The sequence below is a fragment of the Miniopterus natalensis genome, chromosome 4 (genome assembly GCF_054644295.1).
Source record: "Miniopterus natalensis isolate mMinNat1 chromosome 4, mMinNat1.hap1, whole genome shotgun sequence".
In the NCBI taxonomy this organism is placed as follows: Eukaryota; Metazoa; Chordata; class Mammalia; order Chiroptera; family Miniopteridae; genus Miniopterus; species Miniopterus natalensis.
Window position 1 is genome coordinate 79,670,962 of NC_142084.1, and position 19,130 is coordinate 79,690,091.

General features: G+C 51.5%; 1 protein-coding gene across 3 annotated transcripts in view; it reads left to right on the forward strand.

Annotated features, from left to right (window-relative positions):
* Positions 1-2,302: 2,302 nt before the first annotated feature.
* The window catches only part of PPARGC1B (PPARG coactivator 1 beta), a 97,417-nt gene continuing 80,589 nt past the window's right edge, over positions 2,303-19,130 (forward strand). For all 3 annotated transcript variants that reach the window (XM_087816913.1, XM_087816914.1, XM_016210605.2), the window contains exon 1: positions 2,303-2,450. In XM_087816913.1, coding sequence (XP_087673039.1) covers positions 2,373-2,450 — 78 coding nt within the window. In that variant the 5' untranslated portion in view covers positions 2,303-2,372. The remainder of the gene's footprint in view (positions 2,451-19,130) is intronic.

Sequence of the window (19,130 nt, forward strand, 5' to 3'; positions counted from 1 at the left end):
ATCGCCCAGAGACATCTCTGGAAACTATCCTGCAGGGCTCTGATTCTGGTGGCAGTGGGCAACAGCAGAAAAGCAGGGCTTTCAGAGAGTTCAAGTCCCAGTGCTCATGGTCATGATGTTGGTGATGGTGACAGTGAGGATGAGCATTTCCACTCTGCCAGGCGCGGAGTCAAGCAATTTATTTTACATGCATTGTTGCATGCAAATCTCCCAAGATTCCTGCTTGGAGGAAACAGAGGCTCAGGGAGGTTCAGTAAGTAACCAAAGGCACGTAACTAGTGAGCACCAGGGTTCAAATCTAGATCTATTGGAGACCAAGATAGCCAACAGCCCGTAAGTGCTGGGGGAGAGGAAAGTATCACCCACCAGTGCCTTCAAGGGATATTGCCATTTTTACAGATGAGGAAACAGAGGGCCAGAGAGTTTTGCGTATCTCCCATGAGGTCAGGCACCATGCCAAGCACTTTACATGTATTATCTCCTCATTTATCTTAACAGCTCTACGAAGTAAGCAATTTTATGATCCCCATTTGTGTAGGTGAGGAAACTGAGGCCTGAAACTAAGTGCCTAAGTGTGGGGGTTCAAAACTCAGCAGTCTGACTAGAGGGCCCATGTGCTTAACTTTCTGAGTTGCCCAAGACTGGAACAAGATATGGCAGGGCTGGTCCAGCCCTCAGGACTCCTGACTCCCAGGCTAGTGCTCCAAGGCTAGATGTGAACTCTCTGTTGTAATTAACTGTTCCTTAAAAGTGTGTTGGCCTAAAGCCCGAAGAGGGAAAGCACACTCCGTGGTTCTGGGAAGTTCAGGCCTGAGAAGGAAGCTCTTGCTCTGGTGTTCAAGTCTGAGCAGGTGTACTGGGACTCTCCCTGTTTCTTCTTCTGGCTGCAAGGGAGTCGGTGCTAGGGCAGGGTGGGGCAGCCCTTGTGGGTGCAGGTGGGGGAAGAGCAGGAGGCAGGCATGCCCAATGAAACAGGTCTAAATCTTCCCGCCTTCGTGCCATTATCCTGCCTATGCCCTCATCTCCTGCCTGGCAAACAGGCATCACCATCATCATGATGAGAGTTCAAAGCAGGAGTCAGGAAGCCTGAGTTCAGTTTCTGGCTCAGGTGCTCAATCTATGTGCACTTTTGACTCTGGGCAGTTTTCTTATCTATACAATGTGTGGTGGTGGTAATGGGGGTGAGGGGTGGGAATTAAAAACATCCTGGCTTTTCATTAACACATTATTTTTGAACGACCTACTATGTGTGAGGCACTGGAGTCACGGCAGGTGGAAAAGCAGATTCGAGTCCTGCTTCCGTGGGTCTTGGAGTCTAGTAAGGAGGGATATGTAGATCAAATTTTCACTGAAACAAATGTCAAATGGCAACAGGGACCAGTGCTTTAAAGGAAGGTTTCAGAGCTAAGAAAACCCATGATGGTGGGGATGTGGGAAGAGGGAATGGGTTGAGAGTCTGAGGGGCAGTGGGGGAGGATGCCCTGAAGATAAGGTTATTAGGTGAATGGCCATGGGGCAGGGGACAGCTCCCCCCGGAGCCTTGAGGCCCATTGTGAGATGGTTGGTGAGCTCAGAGAGGGCTAGTGGGCCTGAGGAAGCCGGCAGAAGCCTGGCTACTTCAAGGCATTGTGGGCCATGGTAAAAGAGGTTATTGGGGTTTTGTTCTGTTTTGGTTTGGTTTTTTCTTGAAGGGGTTTAGGGGATTGAAGGGAGACTTGAGAGAGAGAGGTTGCCAAACTTAACAGAATATGAATCAATGCATCTTCAAATTAAAGATTAAAAACGCACCCCTTCCGAGGAGCCTTCCCTGATTTCTCCACCTACGAACTATGGTATCCCCCCTTCTCTGGCCTTGCAGCGCCGGTGGAGGAACTCAAGCCTCTGGGGCAGTCAGACCTAGGCTTTGTCTTCCTTCTAGTGAAGGGTGCTGTGGCTTCAAACGCGGCCCTACGCTTTCCGGGGCCTCAGTTTCCCTATCGGTGCACAAGGAGGTTGTCTCCACAGACCCGCCCAGCGCTAAGGCAACGTGATTCGCTCTGGCAAAAGCTGGGGGCTGCCCGCATTGCTGCGCAGGCATCGGGCTGCAGGCTGGGGGGTACCGTCACCCCGTTTCGGCGGCTGTCCTCCAGGCCAGGGGGCTGCCGGCTCCGATCGCGGCTCCAAACCTGGCTCAAGAGCGTGGGGGCGCGACCCCCGCCTCGCCCGGGCCCGCGGGCCCCGCCCCCGCAGCCGGCGGCCCTGCGGCACCGCGGCCGGAGCTCCGCCCTCCGCCTCCCCGCTCCCTCCGCCCGCCTCCCCTGCGCGCCGGCTCGCTCCCTCCCCCCGGCCGGCTCGGCGCTGACTCCGCCGCACGCTGCAGCCGCGGCTGGAAGATGGCGGGGAACGACTGCGGCGCGCTGCTGGACGAAGAGCTCTCCTCTTTCTTCCTCAACTATCTCGCCGACACGCAGGTACCGCCAGTTGGGGGCCGCGGGCCCGGGGCCAGGGGTGCTGAGGTGCAGGGGTTGCCGCTGCAGCCGCGGAGGCTGGGAGGGAGCGGTGGGCGCATTGAGGGGATCGGGGGTTCCAGGCTGCAGAGCCCCCCTTCCGTGCACCCTGCGATACGCTCGGTCCGAGGAGCGGGGAGCTGGCGGTCCCCCCGCGCAAGCCGGAGCGTTGTGGGCGCCACTGCCGCTGAGGAGGGTCTAGCCTCGGTCTCCTGGAATCCGCCCCCCCTCGCCCGCAGAGCTGGGGGGGGAGTGTACCGCGTTTCCTTGGGGAGATGGAGCCGCGCCAAGGTGCGGGGACCCTCAGGCTGGCTCTGGGTGCTGGAGGCGCGCCCTCACGCTCCCAGCACTTGCTGCCGTACTTTCACGTGGACTTGTGGCCCCGGCACGGGCGCCTACCCCCGTCCCCGGAGTCACCTGCTCCTCCAGTCTCCAGTCCCCCCTGACTCCCCGTCGGCCCAGTGGCTCCTCAGCGGCGCCCTCAGCGCGGAGTTTCCTGCCAGTTGCCCGCTAAAGGCACAGGGTTCTGAGGGGCACGTGGACATGCGGGCGGGTATAGCACCTTCCTGGTTACGCTACTCGGCGGAGCGCCGCGGGGAAAGCGCGGCGGGATGGGGGCGGAGAGGCTGTCTGGGGGCGCCTGGGTCCCCCTGCGGCGCGCGGCCCCGGTGCGCGCTCGGCGATGCTGGGGGAAGGGAAGACGAGGCGGCAGTCCGGGCTCGGGCAGTGCCCCGGAGCCCCGCTGGCTACACGCGCGTGACAGGAGAGGGTGCTCGGGGGTGCGGGGGGCGGGGGGTGGCGAGGAAGCTGTTGACTTGGAGACCGAGGTGGGGGGCGGGGGCCGCTGGGACGAGCGGCCACGGAGAACGCCTGAACACGGCGTGCGCGCCCCCCACCCCTTCCCTGTTGTCCACAGCCCCACGCCTGTTGAAGGCATAAAGTTTGGCCCCGTAGTTAGGGCTTTTTCTCGGGGCGCCGGGTTGCAGGAAGCCGGGAGAAGGGGGCTGCGGCGGAGCGGAGAGTGAGACCCCGGATGCGGGCGCACGCCTGGGGCTGGGAGCGGGGCCGCCGCGCGGAACCGGGCGCGGCTCGCGGGGGCTGGTTTGGTACCTGGAGTCGGTGCGCCGGTGCCGGCTCGTTTTGCATAACATTGGAGCGGGGGGGGGGGGGCGCGAGGAGGGAGGGAAGGCGGAGGGGGGCGGGGGCGGGAGGGCAGAGAGGGAAACTTTGCTTCTTGTTGTAATCCGCCTGTCTTTGGGCGGCAGCAGCTGTCATGGGACCGGGTGGGCGGGGAGAGGCTTGCAAGCTGACTCCTTAGCCGCGAGACGCGACTTGGAGGGGACGCAGCAGCCCAGACGTTCAGCTCCAGGAGGACTCCCGGTGGCGACTCGCGGCCGGCGGCGGGGATGGCGCGGCGCGGCCGGGCGTCGCGGAGAGGAAGCCCGCGGCGAGCGGGAGGAGGCCGGCCCCGTCCGCCGCAGACGTCCCTGCGTCAGGGAGGCGCGGGGCCGCGTGGTCGGTGGCGGGCGCGCTCGGGTGGGTTCCGGTCCGCGGCCGGAGGGGCTGGTGGCTGGTGACTGCGCTTCTCCAGGCCGGGGCCGTGTGTGCCGAGTGGGCTGCGCGCGCGGGGGTGTGCGTTTGTGTGCACACGCCGCGCGCGCCGGGCGCGTACCTTTCCCTCTGACGAAACCGCAGTGGAGCTCCCGCGGCGGTCACCCGGCGCTGTCACACGCCCGGAGCGCGGAGCCCAGGGCTGCGCGGACTGCGGAGCCTGGCCCGGCTCCACCGCGCCCCCGTGGACCGCGGGGGTTGGGGGGACTGGGTGCGGGCGGGACAGGGTTGCCCCTGGGAAAGTTCTGCCCTCGGCCGTCGCACTTGTCTGGGAGTGTTTCCAAGCCTCTGGATTGAGACGCGGGTGAAGAAGGCCTGAAATAGCCCGAGACTTGTTCAGGGGCCCAGAGCAAGAACTGACGGTGCGGGGGACCCGACTCCAGGTTTTAACTCCATCTTCAGTGTTCTTTGGCTCACCAATAAATTATTTGCCCTGTTAGCCGCCTAGCGGGCCTACCCAGTAGGGATATTTCACCCAAGGAAACTAGAAAATTGGGTAATCAGGTGTCAGCAGAAGCAGCGCAGTGAAAGTTAATCTGGGACGTTTGCTTTTTTTATTTAACCACGTGACAGGCCGAGGATCTTCGGGTGATCTTTGCCGGCCCAACTTGGGAAATGTAATTGATAGGGAGAGCTTTGCAGCCTTCCCTAGAAGGCTTAGGGAGCCCAGCGGTAAGAGGCCTTGGGCGTGCCATCCCCAGCCTCCTCATTTTACACCTGGGGATAGAGGCTGTGAGGGGTGAGGGCTTGTGCGGGACCACGCAGCCAGCGGGTGACAGAGCCACCCAGGGCTCCTGACTCCAGGTCCTGTGTGTTACCTCGAAATAGCACTGGACTTGGAGTCAGAAGGCCTGAGTGGAGTCGCCTTCCCCACTCTCTGGCTGGGTGACCCTGGAGCAAGCCATTTTAACCCTGGGAGCCTCTTTTCCTCCATCTGTCAAATGGGGCTGGTGGTATCCTGCGAGAGAAGCCAAGGGCATGGCCCGGTGGTGGGGGTGAGCACTCTTTGCATGTGAGATGGCTGGTTCCTGCAATTCCCTCTCCTACCCCAGACCCTTCTTCACCGTCCTCTCCTCCCATTGGAAGGGGTGGGGAAAGTGAATAAAAAGATTATATTGTTTTTCTCCAAAAGACTTAAGTTGTCTTTGGTGGCTAATCCAGGGTTAGACAGAGGGAAGACTTCTGTTTAGGAGACTTAACTTTCACACATTTGGGCCAAAGTTCAGAAATCCAGCAGACCAAGGATTGTGAAAGTTTCTTGGAAAGATTTCGGACATGTATTCCAAAGGACTTTGGGTTGGCTTCACCTTTGCTCAGGCTCTGCCCCTTGCCTGCAATGCTCTCATCCGCCCATCCTGCATGGCCTCTTCTCTCAGGCCTTCCCAGCCTGGCTTGCCCTGCTTTCTTTCTTCTCTGGTTTTCTTAGTTTGTGTTATACAACCAGGCACTTTGTGTGTGAGTCCCGTGTCCCAGTAAGATTCTAGAGCTAGAGTTCTGCCTTTCATCTCTTTGTGCCCCCATGGCACCTGTCGCTGTGCTGAGTTCCTTTTCTCAGCTCTTGGCTAGGCACGTGAATTACAGGGGAAGCTCCCAGGCTGGCTAGGGTGACAGCTGGGCAGAGAGTAAGGAGAGAGAAATGCAGAGGGCTTTAGCTGTGGGCAATGACTTAGGCTCCAAAGGCCACACCAGAAGCCCACGCTAAATATAGGCTGTTTGAAGTCAATTGGGACATCAGTCATAAATGTCATAGTTGGCAGGAACTTTATAAATCATCTGGTCCAACCCCTTATCATTAGAAAATATAAATTTAATTGTAGAATTAAATTCTAGCAATCTGGCAAGCATAGAGAAAGAAATTGAAAATATGTAATCTTACCCAAAGATAACCACTGTTAATTTTTATGTATAATACTTCCAGACTTTTTTCTTTCCTGCCGATTCCTATTGATTACATCTTTGTAGAAAAACGGAGTCATTCCTTATATACTAATTGTAACTTGGAATCACACTGTTGTAATTTGTTTTCTTCCTCTCCTCCAAACAAAATACTGTGACTATCTTGCCTCATTATCCTACTTAATATCATAATATCTTAATGGTTATATAGTATTTCTTTAAGGGTTGAACCGAAATGTATTTAATCAGTCCTTTATTGTTAGTCATTTAAGCTGTTTTTATTTTTTTGCTATTTTAAGCCTTGCTGAAATGAATGTCTTTGCATATGTCTTCTTTCCTTCATTTAAATTGCTAGAAGTGAAATTACTCTGTCAAAGGAACTATGCAGGCGTTTGGTAAACACATTTCTGGATTGCTTTCTAGAAAGATTGTGCTAATTTACATGCTTCCCAGCATTGTGTGGGGAACACCTGGTTCCCCATTCCCAGATAACTCTTGGTATTTTCATTGTTTTTCATTTTAACCAGTCTGTTCATCAATAAATTCTCTGCCACCCTTATTAAGTTTTAATGTGCATTTTTGATTACTTGTGATTTCTGAACCTTTCCCCCATATGATTATGGACCATTTATGGTTCTGTTCTGTAAAATGCTGTGCTTGTAAAAACTTGGCCCATTTTTCAATTGGTATCCTCTCCCGTTATTATGCTAAAGCTGGATCTGGGCTCCCAGAAGGGACCCCCACCACACGGAGAATTGGGAAAATGAGTTGAAGTCCTAGTGTTCACTTGTGAGGAATATTGCTGCCTCCACAGCTCTGGAAGCAGGGCCAAATCTTTTCCAAGTCAAAGTTCTAGCCTAGTCACCTGTAGGAGCAAATTAAAGTGAAGCCTTTGCTGGGCGCCTTTGCCCACCCTTCACCTGTGTGAGACCAGGGGGAATAATTTCTTCACCTGAGCCCAGAAGGGGGCAGGTTTCATGGCTTTATCAGAGGCCTCGGAGGCTCCATTTTCACTGGGGCTCACTCACTGGTGCTAATGATTGGGATGCCTATGAAACCCAGGAAAGGTAATGGCCCAGCAACTGGGCCCCCAGGGGCTCATATTTCCCCTTCACCTTGGGGCCACCCTCTCCCAGGTGGTGCAAGCCGGCCAGAAGCTCCCCCGTTGCCAGGATGTGAGTCACCCTGTTCCTTCTCTCTGGAATAATAGGATACTTCTTTGAGTCAGAAGCAACCTTGCAGATGGGGGCCTGGGCTTGGAAGTTAGGTCATAACAGGAACGCTGCAGGTAACAGCTGTCTCCACCTTCATCATTATCATCATCGTCAACAACGTTTATTGAGCATCCTCTAGATGCCGTGCACTCTGCTGAACCTTCTATATGCATTATTATGTTTCATTCTCAAAAAGATTCTACAAGGGTAGGTGCTATCCCCATTAAATAGATGAGGCTTTACAGTTTCAGCGAACTTACTGATGAGCTGATGACCATCTACCTACACTACCTTTTGAGTAAGTAGAAGAGGCAGGATCAGCGAGTGAGGTTTCCAGACTGCTTGACTCCAGGCTCCATGAAGACAGGGACAGCTTTCTATTTCTGTCTCCACTGTATTGCCAGCACCTTGAGCAAATGGAGGCATAGTGTATAGAGTGAAAACAGAACTCAGAAATCCCTTTGCTTCTCTAGGCCTCAGTTTTTCAATTTGTGAAATGGGGCTGATAGGCCCTAACTATCAGGGTTGGGCATTAAATAATATAATGTATGTAAAATGAGCATCTGCCTGCTACTCAGAAAACTTGGTATTCTCTTTGAAGCACTTCAGAGGGACAGGATCCACTAGAGAGATGACTCCCATCCATTCAGTCTTTTTATGTAAAAAGTGGGAAGCATAATTCTTGTTATGCAAAGGTGAAGGGAACCCAAGTAAAGTCATTGGGAAGAGAGTGAGCAGTGAGTACTCTCTCTCCTCCTCCAAGGTAGTCAAGCGCCTCATAGTCATCCTGTGGACACTCAGTCGATGTAAAATCCATGTGACTGGATTGACCTTCCTGTTCCTCTCCCCCTCTCCTGGTCTAGACCCTTGCCCATTCATAACTAGGTTCCTGCAAATACTACCAAACAGATCTGGCCACAGTAGACTTTGCCTTCTTCCACTTTTCCTTGGTCCTGATGGCAGATCAGTCCTCCTAGGGTGGATGTCTGATGTCACTCCCTTGCTCACATACCACCCATGGCTCCCCACTGCTTTTAAATTAAATTAAAGCTTTTAAATTAAACCTGCTCTTCTTTAAGGGCCTTCAGGTACTTGAAGTTGGAGAGTTAGGCCCCCACTTTTATCCTCAGTTGTCTGCTTTCCCTTTGAGATCCTGGTCCACCCAGTATTATGAATTTTCTTCCTGGAAGCTCAGGCTGATGTTCTTCTTTTCTGTGTCCTCTGTCTCCATTTCCACCATTTCCATCATCCTGCAAGACCCAGCTCCCAAACCACTGTTTTGGGGAAACCTTCTTGCTGACTTCCAGGCATAGCTGCATTCCATGTGTAGCAGCCTGCCCTTACTTTGAAGTCAGCCTACCTGGGTTTGAGTCCTGGTTCCGCAAAGTGTTGGCTGTGGGACCTTTGGTGGGTTCCATAACCTCTCTGAGCTTCCCTTTCCTCATCCATAAAGATAAATGTTACTTCCCATATAAGGTTGCAGGGAGTCGATAAACATCAAATGACAAAATGGATTTAAAGCTAACAACGCCTGCCATGTACTAAGCACCAAATAATAGAAGCATCCCATCTAATCCAGGCCACCTTAAGTGTTATTCAGGAAATCACTCCAGATTATTAAGCTCCACAAGGGCAAGGGTTTTTGTTTGTTTTTCTCAGCATTTTTCCCCCACAGCGAATAGACAAGTGCCTGAAACACAGCAGTCATTCAAAATCCTCACCGAGTAAAGAAATACGCAAGACCACGAGCCTCTTCAGGGTAGATGCTGCTGCTCCTGTGGCTTCAGTCCGTGTGTTCCCGAGAAGGGACAGACTAATCGGTGCTTGTGGAATGACCTGGAATATCCTCCCCATACCCCCACTCCCACCATGATCGTGTATTCATAGCCTGCCTGCACTTTAAGCCTCTGCTCACACTTGTCCTCTCTGGAAAGCCTTTTAACTTTTAAGCTACCTGTCTGCCTCTACACCAACGTGGAGGGTGCCACTTACTATCCTGGGCTGCCTGCGTTCCTTTACCCTACAACTAGGTTGACAGCTCTGGGAGGGCAAGAAACAATATTTTTAGCCTAGACTAGCATTTTGGTTACCCATTAAGTAAACGAGTTTTTGAGCAGAATAATGTTTTTTATACGACGAGGTGTCAGGGTCTCTAAAAAGAACTTTGTATTTAAAAACATTTTACTATGGAAAATGTCAACGTTATACAGAAGGGAGCCAGTGGAGGGAATGGTGTAGTGCATCCCCATGGCCCTGTCACCTGGCTTCAGGCGTTTTGGACCCGTAGCCACTCTTGTCCATCCACCCACACATTACATGTCACCCATGACTTTCGCAAAGAGACTCTTGAGTACTGTCGGATGGGGTTCTCCCAATAACTGTGAGCTTGGTTCTGTTTTCCCCATTTTGTATGTGATGACATTGAGGCTCAGAGGGTTAAGTCACTCAGGGTCTTGTAGTAGTAAGTGTCTAACCTGGAATTTGAACCCTGGCCCCGGAGCAGCTCCCTCTCCCACTACGCTTGGGAGGGCCCTTAGAGATCGTCTTCCCTGGCCCTTTCCCGAAGAAGGTGCACTGAGGCACAGAAGGAGAAGCCACCCGCCTGGACAAGGCCCAGGTCCCTGGCTCCCTGGCCAGTTCTTTTTTAATATCAAGACTTGTGTGTATGTGTGGTGGGGAGGGGACAGAGTGGAAAGTCTTTGGAGAGACACTGTTGTGGGACCCTGGGGTGCAGTCCATCCACCAGCCCTGGACAGGCAGCTTTTTTTTTCTGCTCTCACTGTTCCTAAACCCCAAAGGCCTCACCCAGCCCCTTGCGTTTGACGTTGAGTTTTCTCACTAGGTGCTCAGGACCACCCAATGGCCGAGAGAGGGCTGCAGGGGCAGCAGCCTGGTTCACAGAGCTGAGAGGAGAGGCCTGGCTTGATGTCACACTGCTGGTCTGGGCACAGGATCTCCAGGCTCCTGGTGGCAGCTGGACTCCTGGGCTCCCGCCCGGCCCTTTCCTTAGGGCAGAAACTGAGCTGCTGCCAGGTCTAGAGTAGGAGACCAGAGTGACTCCTGGGAGAGCAAAACCAGTTATCCCCAAAGGTTATAATTACTGCTCAGTCTTAGGTAAGAAAACAAACATTTGCCCTAGTTATTCCTTTAGGTAGCTGAGGGCTTTGTATCCCAGGATTCAACTCCGGGCTTGGCACAAGATTTCTTTGTGCCTCAGTGTTTTCATCTAGGTAATGGGACTGATAGCAGCACACACTTTAAAGGGTTTTAGTGCAGATTCATTGATGCCTGTCAAGTGTTTACAAATGCTCAGTCAGTAGGAGCCATGGCTAGTATTAAAAACAGTCACATGTAATGCACACCCAAACTCTAGATCCTTGATCCTGTCTGGGCCCCATGGTTCCTCTTTCCAAGTATTATATTCATTCCCCTAAACCTCTGGGGGAACTGAAGAGGAATCCATCCAGCCTTAGCAAGTGTTATAATACTGGCTTTGAGGAAACCAAATTCAGTTAGATGCCACTTCAAGAGAGTAGAAATATCAGATAGTGGTTAAGAGCTCTGGGCTTTGGAGTTTAACTGCCAAGGGTTTAAATCAGGGGTCTTCCACTTACTAGCTGTGTGACCTCGAGCAAGAGTCTCCTCTGACCCCAGTTGCCTCCTGAGAATTGGAGATAGTAATAGTAGGTTCTTAGGCTAACTGCAGAGGATAAATAATGCCTGCAGCTTTGCTGGACCTACAGCAAGCGCTCAGTAAATGGCAGCCACTGTGATGATGACCAGGACAGTGATGTAAATACACTAATGTAAATTTGAGATTTCAGGGAGTCTGGAGTGCTTTAGAGACCATCTTGCTCAGTTCCCCTACCTTGGAGTGAGGAGGCAGACTGGGAGCAGACCAGGGGATGCCTTTGGATCACACAGTCGAGGCAGGACAGGACCCCCATTTGCTGTCTGCTTGGCTAGGGCTGGCTCTGTGTGGCAGGGGCTCAACTGTCTGGGACCTACTGTCTGGGAACTCAGCCGGGCGAGCCCTGCTTGGCTGAGATGGATGCTTCCCAGCAGTTCTTCCGCCGTGTTTTTCCCTTGTGCTTGCCTGGCAGAACATAGTCATGTAGCAGAGGGAGAGCGAGGAGACGGTAGAAACCCGGCCCTGATGTTGCCATGGCAAACAGCCTTGGCAACGTGGCTGCTTGAGCCTTTATTTCTAGTCTCAGGCTCCTCGCAGGGGAGTGTGGTACCCAGGACACTGGGGAGGGCCCTGCCCTGGCCCCTTGGCACCGAGAATGACCTGGCCTTCATGCTGCTCGTGATCCCAGGCCACAGCAATCCCTGGTCAAAACATCTGCACCCTGCACAACCTGCAGAGCATACTCCTGGGTATGGCATTCAAGGCCTCAAATGCCTATCCATCAAACTACTCATCAAATACTGAATGACCACACACCACTGTACCCACTGCTACAAGAGCAGAACAACATAATATTCTTAACATGGACCCTGGAGTTAAGTATTCTCAGCCTGGCCTCATCTTTGACGTATCTTTAACAATTATGGTGATGAGAACAGCTAACAACTACTAACACTTTCAAGCAATTACTCTTCTAGGCCCTGTGCTAAATTAGCCACATGTATAGTCATATTTAATTTCAGAGGAACCCCATGAAGTAGTCCTCACTGTTATCCCTATTCTACAGTTGAATAGACTGCGGCCAACTCCAGAGTTTGTGGTGCTGGTGCTGCTCTGCAGTTCCTTCCCTGAACCGGGCAACCATGAGGGTCCCTACCATGAGACTTCTGTCTCCACCCTCATCTCCAACTGTATCCTTCAAGGACAGCTCAAGTGCTAATTCCCCAAAGTCCCCCTCTCAGAAGTGGCCCCTTTTTGCTCTGTGATCCCACAGTTTGTTACAGATTCTTTGTGTGCCCCACCTTCACTTTGTATCTGTCACCCTGATGGGTTTCTATCTGCCCTCCAGCCCACCAAAACAAAACAGGGGAAACAAACTAAAGGGGAGAGCTTCGAATGTCCTGGTGAGGAGTTTGGACTTGGCAGGCAGTGAGGAGTCAGCAAAGGTTTCCATTAGTATTGTGATTAATAACAGTCATCATAGAACATAGTGCACCTTTAGTGACCACTTGGAATGCGCTGGGTACTAAGCTAGGCCTCAGGTACATTATCTTGTTTAATCTTCAACTACCTGGTGAGGTTGGTACTATGACAAACAAGAAAACTGAAGCTATGAGAAGTTCAGGGACTTGCCCCAAATCACCCAGGCAGATAGTAAGTAAAAAGGCTGAGATTTGAACCCGGGTCTGCCTGGCTTCAGAGCACATGGTGTAAACCACGGCAGTGTGGCTACTCTGGCTGGGCACGTAGGAAGGACTGGAATGGAGGTGATGGGTGGCAGGGAGGAGGCATCTGCACGAGGCCTCGTTGCGGGCGGCTCAGTGGAAGTGAGTGGGATGTGGGAGGAAAGGCACAGTGCAGGGGGCCCAGAGTGGCATCCCTCCAGCTGAGAGAAGACTGCAGATGAGGATTTGCTTTGGGAGGATTTGTATGGGGAGAGAATAACCATTTATTCAGGGTCCACTGTGTGCCAGGTTTGTGCCTGGAGCCTTGTTAAATGAAAAACTCTGATCGCAGCCGTGATAACCTTTGTGCATTTATTCTTTACCCTTCTCTACCCAGCCAGGACCGGAGTTGCCTAAGCAAAAGGACCTCATCAAGCTGGCTCACCATCAACCCCCCCCCCATTGCCTTCACAGTTCCTGGCAGGCACACTATAGTCCCCCCAATAACTATTTGTTGAATATTTGATGAATATTGAATGAATGAACAGATGCTGTTTGATCTTTCAGAAAATTCACCAACCATTTGTCTGGCTCCAGAGGCCACATCTCTGTACTAGGATGTGTGAGGGGAATTTAGGGGGATTGTACTGGTCTCCATGGGAGTCCACTGCCTTGTCTCCAAGATCAGCCTTGCCCACAAAGGAATGAAAGGCAAACACTTTTCGGAGTCTCCAGAACCCTCTATGAGAATACACTTCCAGCAGGTAGGTCTTTGTGGAATGTTAAACCACTGTTAGGAATCTAGTCTGGTCAGACACAACTGGGAAGGAGCTCAGAGCTTCCGGAGTCTCAGTATCTGCCGGGAGGTATCTGGTCAAATGTCCCTACACCTTCCAAAGAGATTGAAACCAGCACCTTACACTGGGCTCATGTCCATTGCCCAGTGGGACTGGGCAGGCTGGCCTCCACTCTGGGGGATCCAGGGAGGTAAAGGGGTGAGGGGGTACTTGGGGACCAGTGACTGCACTCTCCAACCCAAGAGGAATAACTCCATACCATATGGACCTTTCCTTGCTCAGCATCCCATCAAGACTCGGTCCCTCCCACATCTGATCACCCCTCATCCTTTCTGCTTAGGACCAATTAGCTCTTAGTTTGCATCATTCTTACAAGCCTGGTACCATATGGACGTTTCCTTGCTCAGCATCCCATCAAGACTCGGTCCCTCCCACATCTGATCACCCCTCATCCTTTCTGCTTAGGACCAATTAGCTCTTAGTTTATGCATCATTCTTACAAGCCTGGCAGTCTTATCCTGGCCTCTGTGACATTAGCATCGGCAAGTTAGTTCTGTTAGTGTGTCTCTGCAGGCACGGGTCAGGGGTGTGGTTCCACTAGAGTCAGAAACACGTGGACTGTGGCACTGAAAGCCATTTGGGGCCTTTAAGTGAAGGGGCAGGGAGGCGCCTTGTTCTTGAGTACATCACTGTATGAAAGTGTAAATAGTGGGTCATTGACAGCGTGTCATCCCGAGGAAAGGTGTATTTTGTCCAGTGTTCTCTGTTTAAGGAACCAAGGAAGAGTGAAATACCTTTGGGCATTACCATCTAAAATAGGAGGCCTATTAAAAACAGGAAAAGTTTCATAGTTAGCCATAAACTTAGCTATTGCACGAACTCTATTCCTTGAGAATACCAGATGATTCAGGAATTGGTCTAGTTATAACAGTTTCTTTGAAGGTGAGTGCTGTCTCCTAATGTGATGTCTTTTGTATTTCCAAGACTGCACAGGGTGGTAGAAAAAGTATGTGGCAAATGCTGATTGGCCCTGGCTGGGTAGCTCAGTTGGTCTGAGTGTCATCCCAATATGCCAAGGTTGTGGGTTTGATCCCCAGTCAGGACACATACAAGAATCAACCAGTGAGTGCATAAATAAGTTGAGCAACAAATCTATGTTTCTCTCTTTCTCTAAAATCAATTTTTAAAAATGTTGGCTGGCTTCAAGAAACCGTGTTGCTTAGTGATTAACGAGCACAGACTGGTTCAAATATTAGCTTTATGACTTAATAGCTGTGTAATCCAAGGAGTGAGATAGCTGCTCTGTGCTCTAGTCAGCTCCCAAATGGGAATAATAATAAGGTCCTACCTTCCTTCCATTGGTAGAACTAATCAGTGGTTGTCAACCATGTAGTTAAAAAAAAAAAAAGTTATACATCTGGGGCCATCCCAGACTTAATTGATTGAGAATCTTTGAGAGCAGGCCCTTAAGCTTCTTTGTTTTTAGACAGCTCCTCATGGCACTCCCTGCTTTGGTCCTAAATAATCAGATACTATTTGTAGAGTGTCTGGCATTAACTTTGTTGGTCCCCTCCCCTCTCTGTCCTTCCTGTCTTAGTCCAGATTATAGGGTAGCTCTTAGGATCCAGTTGACCAAACAGCAGATAGAAGGCCCCTTTATAAGGCCTGTGTAAAGCAGGACAGTGTCTTTATCTGGCATATCCATTTGATCTTCAGTCTTGCATTGTGGGCAGGAGGAAAGGAGTGTTCCCATTTTACAGATAGAGACATGGAGGTCCAGGGAGGGATTTGATAGGATCCTGCAGTGAATAGATTTTCAAATATTTGTCATGATCCCTGTATCTGATCTCTTTGATCCTCAGACACATATCCACTGGTGGGACAACTCAGGAGGTCAGGGGACCACCATGACCTCAGAGGGGGAAAGGAGGGAGCCTGAGGGAATGCAAGCCATCTATGGACCCTCAGACCAGTGATCGTTTTATTTATCAGGACCCTGAAAGACCAGAGGGTGCTGGCCATGGTCCCAGGCTGTCTTACGGTGGTTTAGGGGTAGCAAGGGGATTAGAACCCACTTCTGATGCCCAGTTCACTTCTGATGTCCGTCCAGCTGTGTTCTGCTTGTACTCAGTGGGTGGGGTGTGGCTTAGTGATAATAGAAGTGGTCTTTGAATAGAAGTGGTCTTCGAATAGAAGTGGTCTTCGGGAGCTAACGTCCCTGCCGTTCCCTCTTCTGGGAACGCTGTGGCTTCAGGTGACTAGCCACTCCCTCACCTCCTCCAGATCTGCTGAGACACCAGCTCCTCAGAGAGTCCTTTCCCGACCTTCCTCTCCCTCCACTTTCCATCCCAGTACCTGTTCCTTCTTCTGGAAGGCCTGTAGCACTCCCAGACACTTTATTGTTTATGGATTTGTTCCTCACTGGTTGCCAGTTGCCCCTGTGGGCATGGAAGCTCCATGATGACCGGACTTGCCGGTCTGGTTCCCACTGTATCCCCAGGGCCTAGCCTAGGGCCTGGTACGTGGTTGGTGTTTGTTGGATGTTTCTTGAATGAGCAAATGAGTTCATTCAGTTCCGGTTGAGCTCTTATCTGTACTGGCCTCTGTGCTGAGCCCACTTGGCTCTTCCAACAGCCCCAGAAGATAAATACTATTAGCTCCATTCTTCAGATAAGTGTCCTGAGGCTCCGAGGGTGAGTGGTGGGGCCTGGGGATTTAGATCCTTTGCTGACCAAGCCATGCAGAAGCCCCCAGGGGCCCTGCAGGCTGGTGTGACTAGGGCCTTGCCCCAAAGGAGGCATACCCCAGTGCCCTGTTGACCTCACACCACTTTCTCCTTAGGGTTGGGCAACAGCTCCTCCCTGTCCTGTGGGTGCAGTCACAGGTACCTTCGAGCCTTCTCTAGCACTTGTTCTTTGTCCTAGTGGGCGAGGGAGTGGCTGCCTGGCTTGAACTTTGTGGACCAGTGCCCAGCAGGAATGTGGCAGTCTCCCACCTCTGGGGGTGCAGGTGGGAGCGGTGTGTAGGTGGGGGTGGTCTGAAGCTGGGCACCATAGCAGGTGAACCTAGAGAGGGGAAGCCCTTCTCCCTAGAGCCAAAGTAGGCCCATATTAGTGGGTCAAGTTGGGGGGAGAGTGAGGTGGGCTCGAGGATGTGGGGAAAAGCATGAGAGGGAGGAGGGGGATTCCGAATCCACCCCAGAATGAGATGGAAGACCGCCTTTGCTCATATCCTCTCTGTAAATTTTTGGTGATCCGTTTGCGGGACCACCAGAGGAGGAGCAGCCAGTTCCAGGTGATAGACTCAGCCCAGGTCTGGGTTTTGAGGGTCAGTGGGAGGCAGACTAGAACAGTGATGAAGACCAGAGCTCTGAGTCAGCGTCTGTCATCTAGCAGCTGAATGAATTAAGGCATGTCCCTGAATTTGCCTCTGCCTCAGTTTCCTCACCTGTGAAATAGAATAATTATATGTATTTCACTGAGTGGTTGAAATTACAAGAAGATACACTGTCCGAAGAGCCTAGTGAAGCGTCTGAGTGTTATTAAAAATAATAGTGACAATTAGTGACTGGATGGTTTGATTACAGATTGGTGGGGGAAACTGATAGACCCCATGAGTTACAGACCATGGATTCTCATTTGGTGCCTTTTTTCCTATCTGTGCAGCAATCACTCCCTCTGCGCGGGAAGCTAGGATTGCAGATTTGAATAAGGTTTGTTCCCTGTCCTGGAAAGAACAGATCTGCGGTGACCTTGGAGGGTGGCCAGTGCAGAGGAAGTGTCCAGACGGCTTGTGTAGCAGAAAGACTACTGAGGGATTAGTGGGAGCTGCGGACAGGATGGGGAAGGGCATCCTAGGCAGAGACCAGCCTGTCATAAGGCCCAACACATCCTGTGGCTGTGCCCGGGGGGAGACATGAGCTGGAGACGACTCCCATGAGGGTGAAGAACAAACAGTTGGACTAAGTGCCAGGAAGAATCAACAGCCTGAGCACCAGGATTTCCAGCCTGAGAATCTAGCTGGAGGCTGCTCTGGGGGAGTGGGGGAGGTCTCAAGACAGTGACTAGGTTTTCCCCAGGCCTCACAGGCAGGATGGAATGACTGGTATCATCCTGTGGTCACCCGTAGGTGAAAATCAAGCCCTAGGCGGGGATTGGAGGTGCAAGGCTGGGACACAGCTTCTCACCTGCAGTCCTGCCACCAGGTATGGGAGGTTAGTAGCTTGACAGAGTAAGCCCTCAATAAATTTAATCATGCCCGGCCGAGCATGGCTGAGCGGTTGAGCGTCGACCTAGGATCCAGGCGATCGGGGTTTGATTCCCAGTCAGGGCACATGCCCGGGTTGCGGGCTCGATCAGTGACTCTCTCATCATTGATGTTTCTGTCTCTCTCTCTCTCCCTCTCCTTTCCTCTCTCTGAAATCAATAAAGATATATTTAAAAATAAATAAATAAATAAATTTAATCATGAGAATTATCGCTGTAATGATAGTTACTCCTTTCACCACTACTGTTCTCCCGTTAGCATGTGACTGAAATTCACATAGCATTTTCACATCCAGAGTTCACATCCTTGTGAAGATTTCCATTTCCATTTTACAGATGAAGAAACTGCAGCCCAGGGATGTTGAGGTGTCTTGCCCAATAAAGTCACTGTTGCAGGGACTTGACAGGAATGTGGAACTTGTGGCTCGCCAAGTCCGCCTGTTGGAGAAGAGATGGTTTTTGACCAGGGCCCCTCAGCCATTCATGTCTGTGCCTTGTCTAGACTGAGTTCCCAAGATTATCTCCTTGGAGCAATGATCCCCAGTCTTTTTTGGAATTGCAACATCCTTCTATTGTATGATTTTGCAATAGTTGCAACTCCCCCAGAAAAGTGTAACTTCCATTGATTCCTCTTGAAGTGAGAGTTGTGAAGAGAAAATCTCTTTTGTTGCTGCACTGGAGATGGTGAAAGCATTGCACCTGGGAGTCCAGGTTCAGGTCCTGCCTGTCCCTCTTTGCTGTGTGACCTTGGACAAGTCTGGCCCCCTCTCTGGGCTTGAATTTCTCCATCTCTCCCATCTCTGCCATGCTGTGATTCATTATTTCTCTATTGTGGGGGCTGTCTTGCTTTTGTAAAATCTGCTTGCGGCGGAACTGCCAGGACGTGGATAGAGAGGGAGGAAATTAGTTACTGAAGATGGAGGAGTTTGGGAACTGTCACATCTCCATCAGGCCACGTGATTTCCCTACATCCAGACTGCAAAGCCAGTTGCAGGTTCTGAACTCCCCAGGTTGCGTCCCCTTTCCCAGTGACAGGTACGGACTTCTCTTTGAACTGCAAGTTGGAAGAAATTTGTCATGGGAGCATGTGCCTTAAATGAGTGGGTTTGGAAGGAGGCGAAGGCAGAGGAGGAACTCCAGGCAAGAGAATCCCCGATTTCCAACCTCTCCAGTGAATCATGGAACATTTGGATAAGTCACTCGTGGGGGTGGAAAGATTAGGTGAAAATCAGGAACTTCAGGCCAGATTTTGTAAAAAGGAGCCAATTATTCAAAATCCTCTACTGATAGATTCTATCTACAATGGATTTCTTCCTTTTTTCCACATTACTGTTTTATCCATCTTGGATCATTTTTTGTAATCTGGAAAGATGCCTCTTAGCTCTCTGTTGCAGCTAAAACCTATTTTAATAGGGGAGGCAAGGTGTCAGTGAATTCTCAGATACCCCAGGGGACTGCAGTCTTGGCCTTGGGTGCTCTTTGAGGCTCAAGATGGACATTCTTGGGCTCTGGTCACCAGCAGAGCTGCTGCTGGCTCAACCTCGAGGTCTGCAATTATTTAAAGAA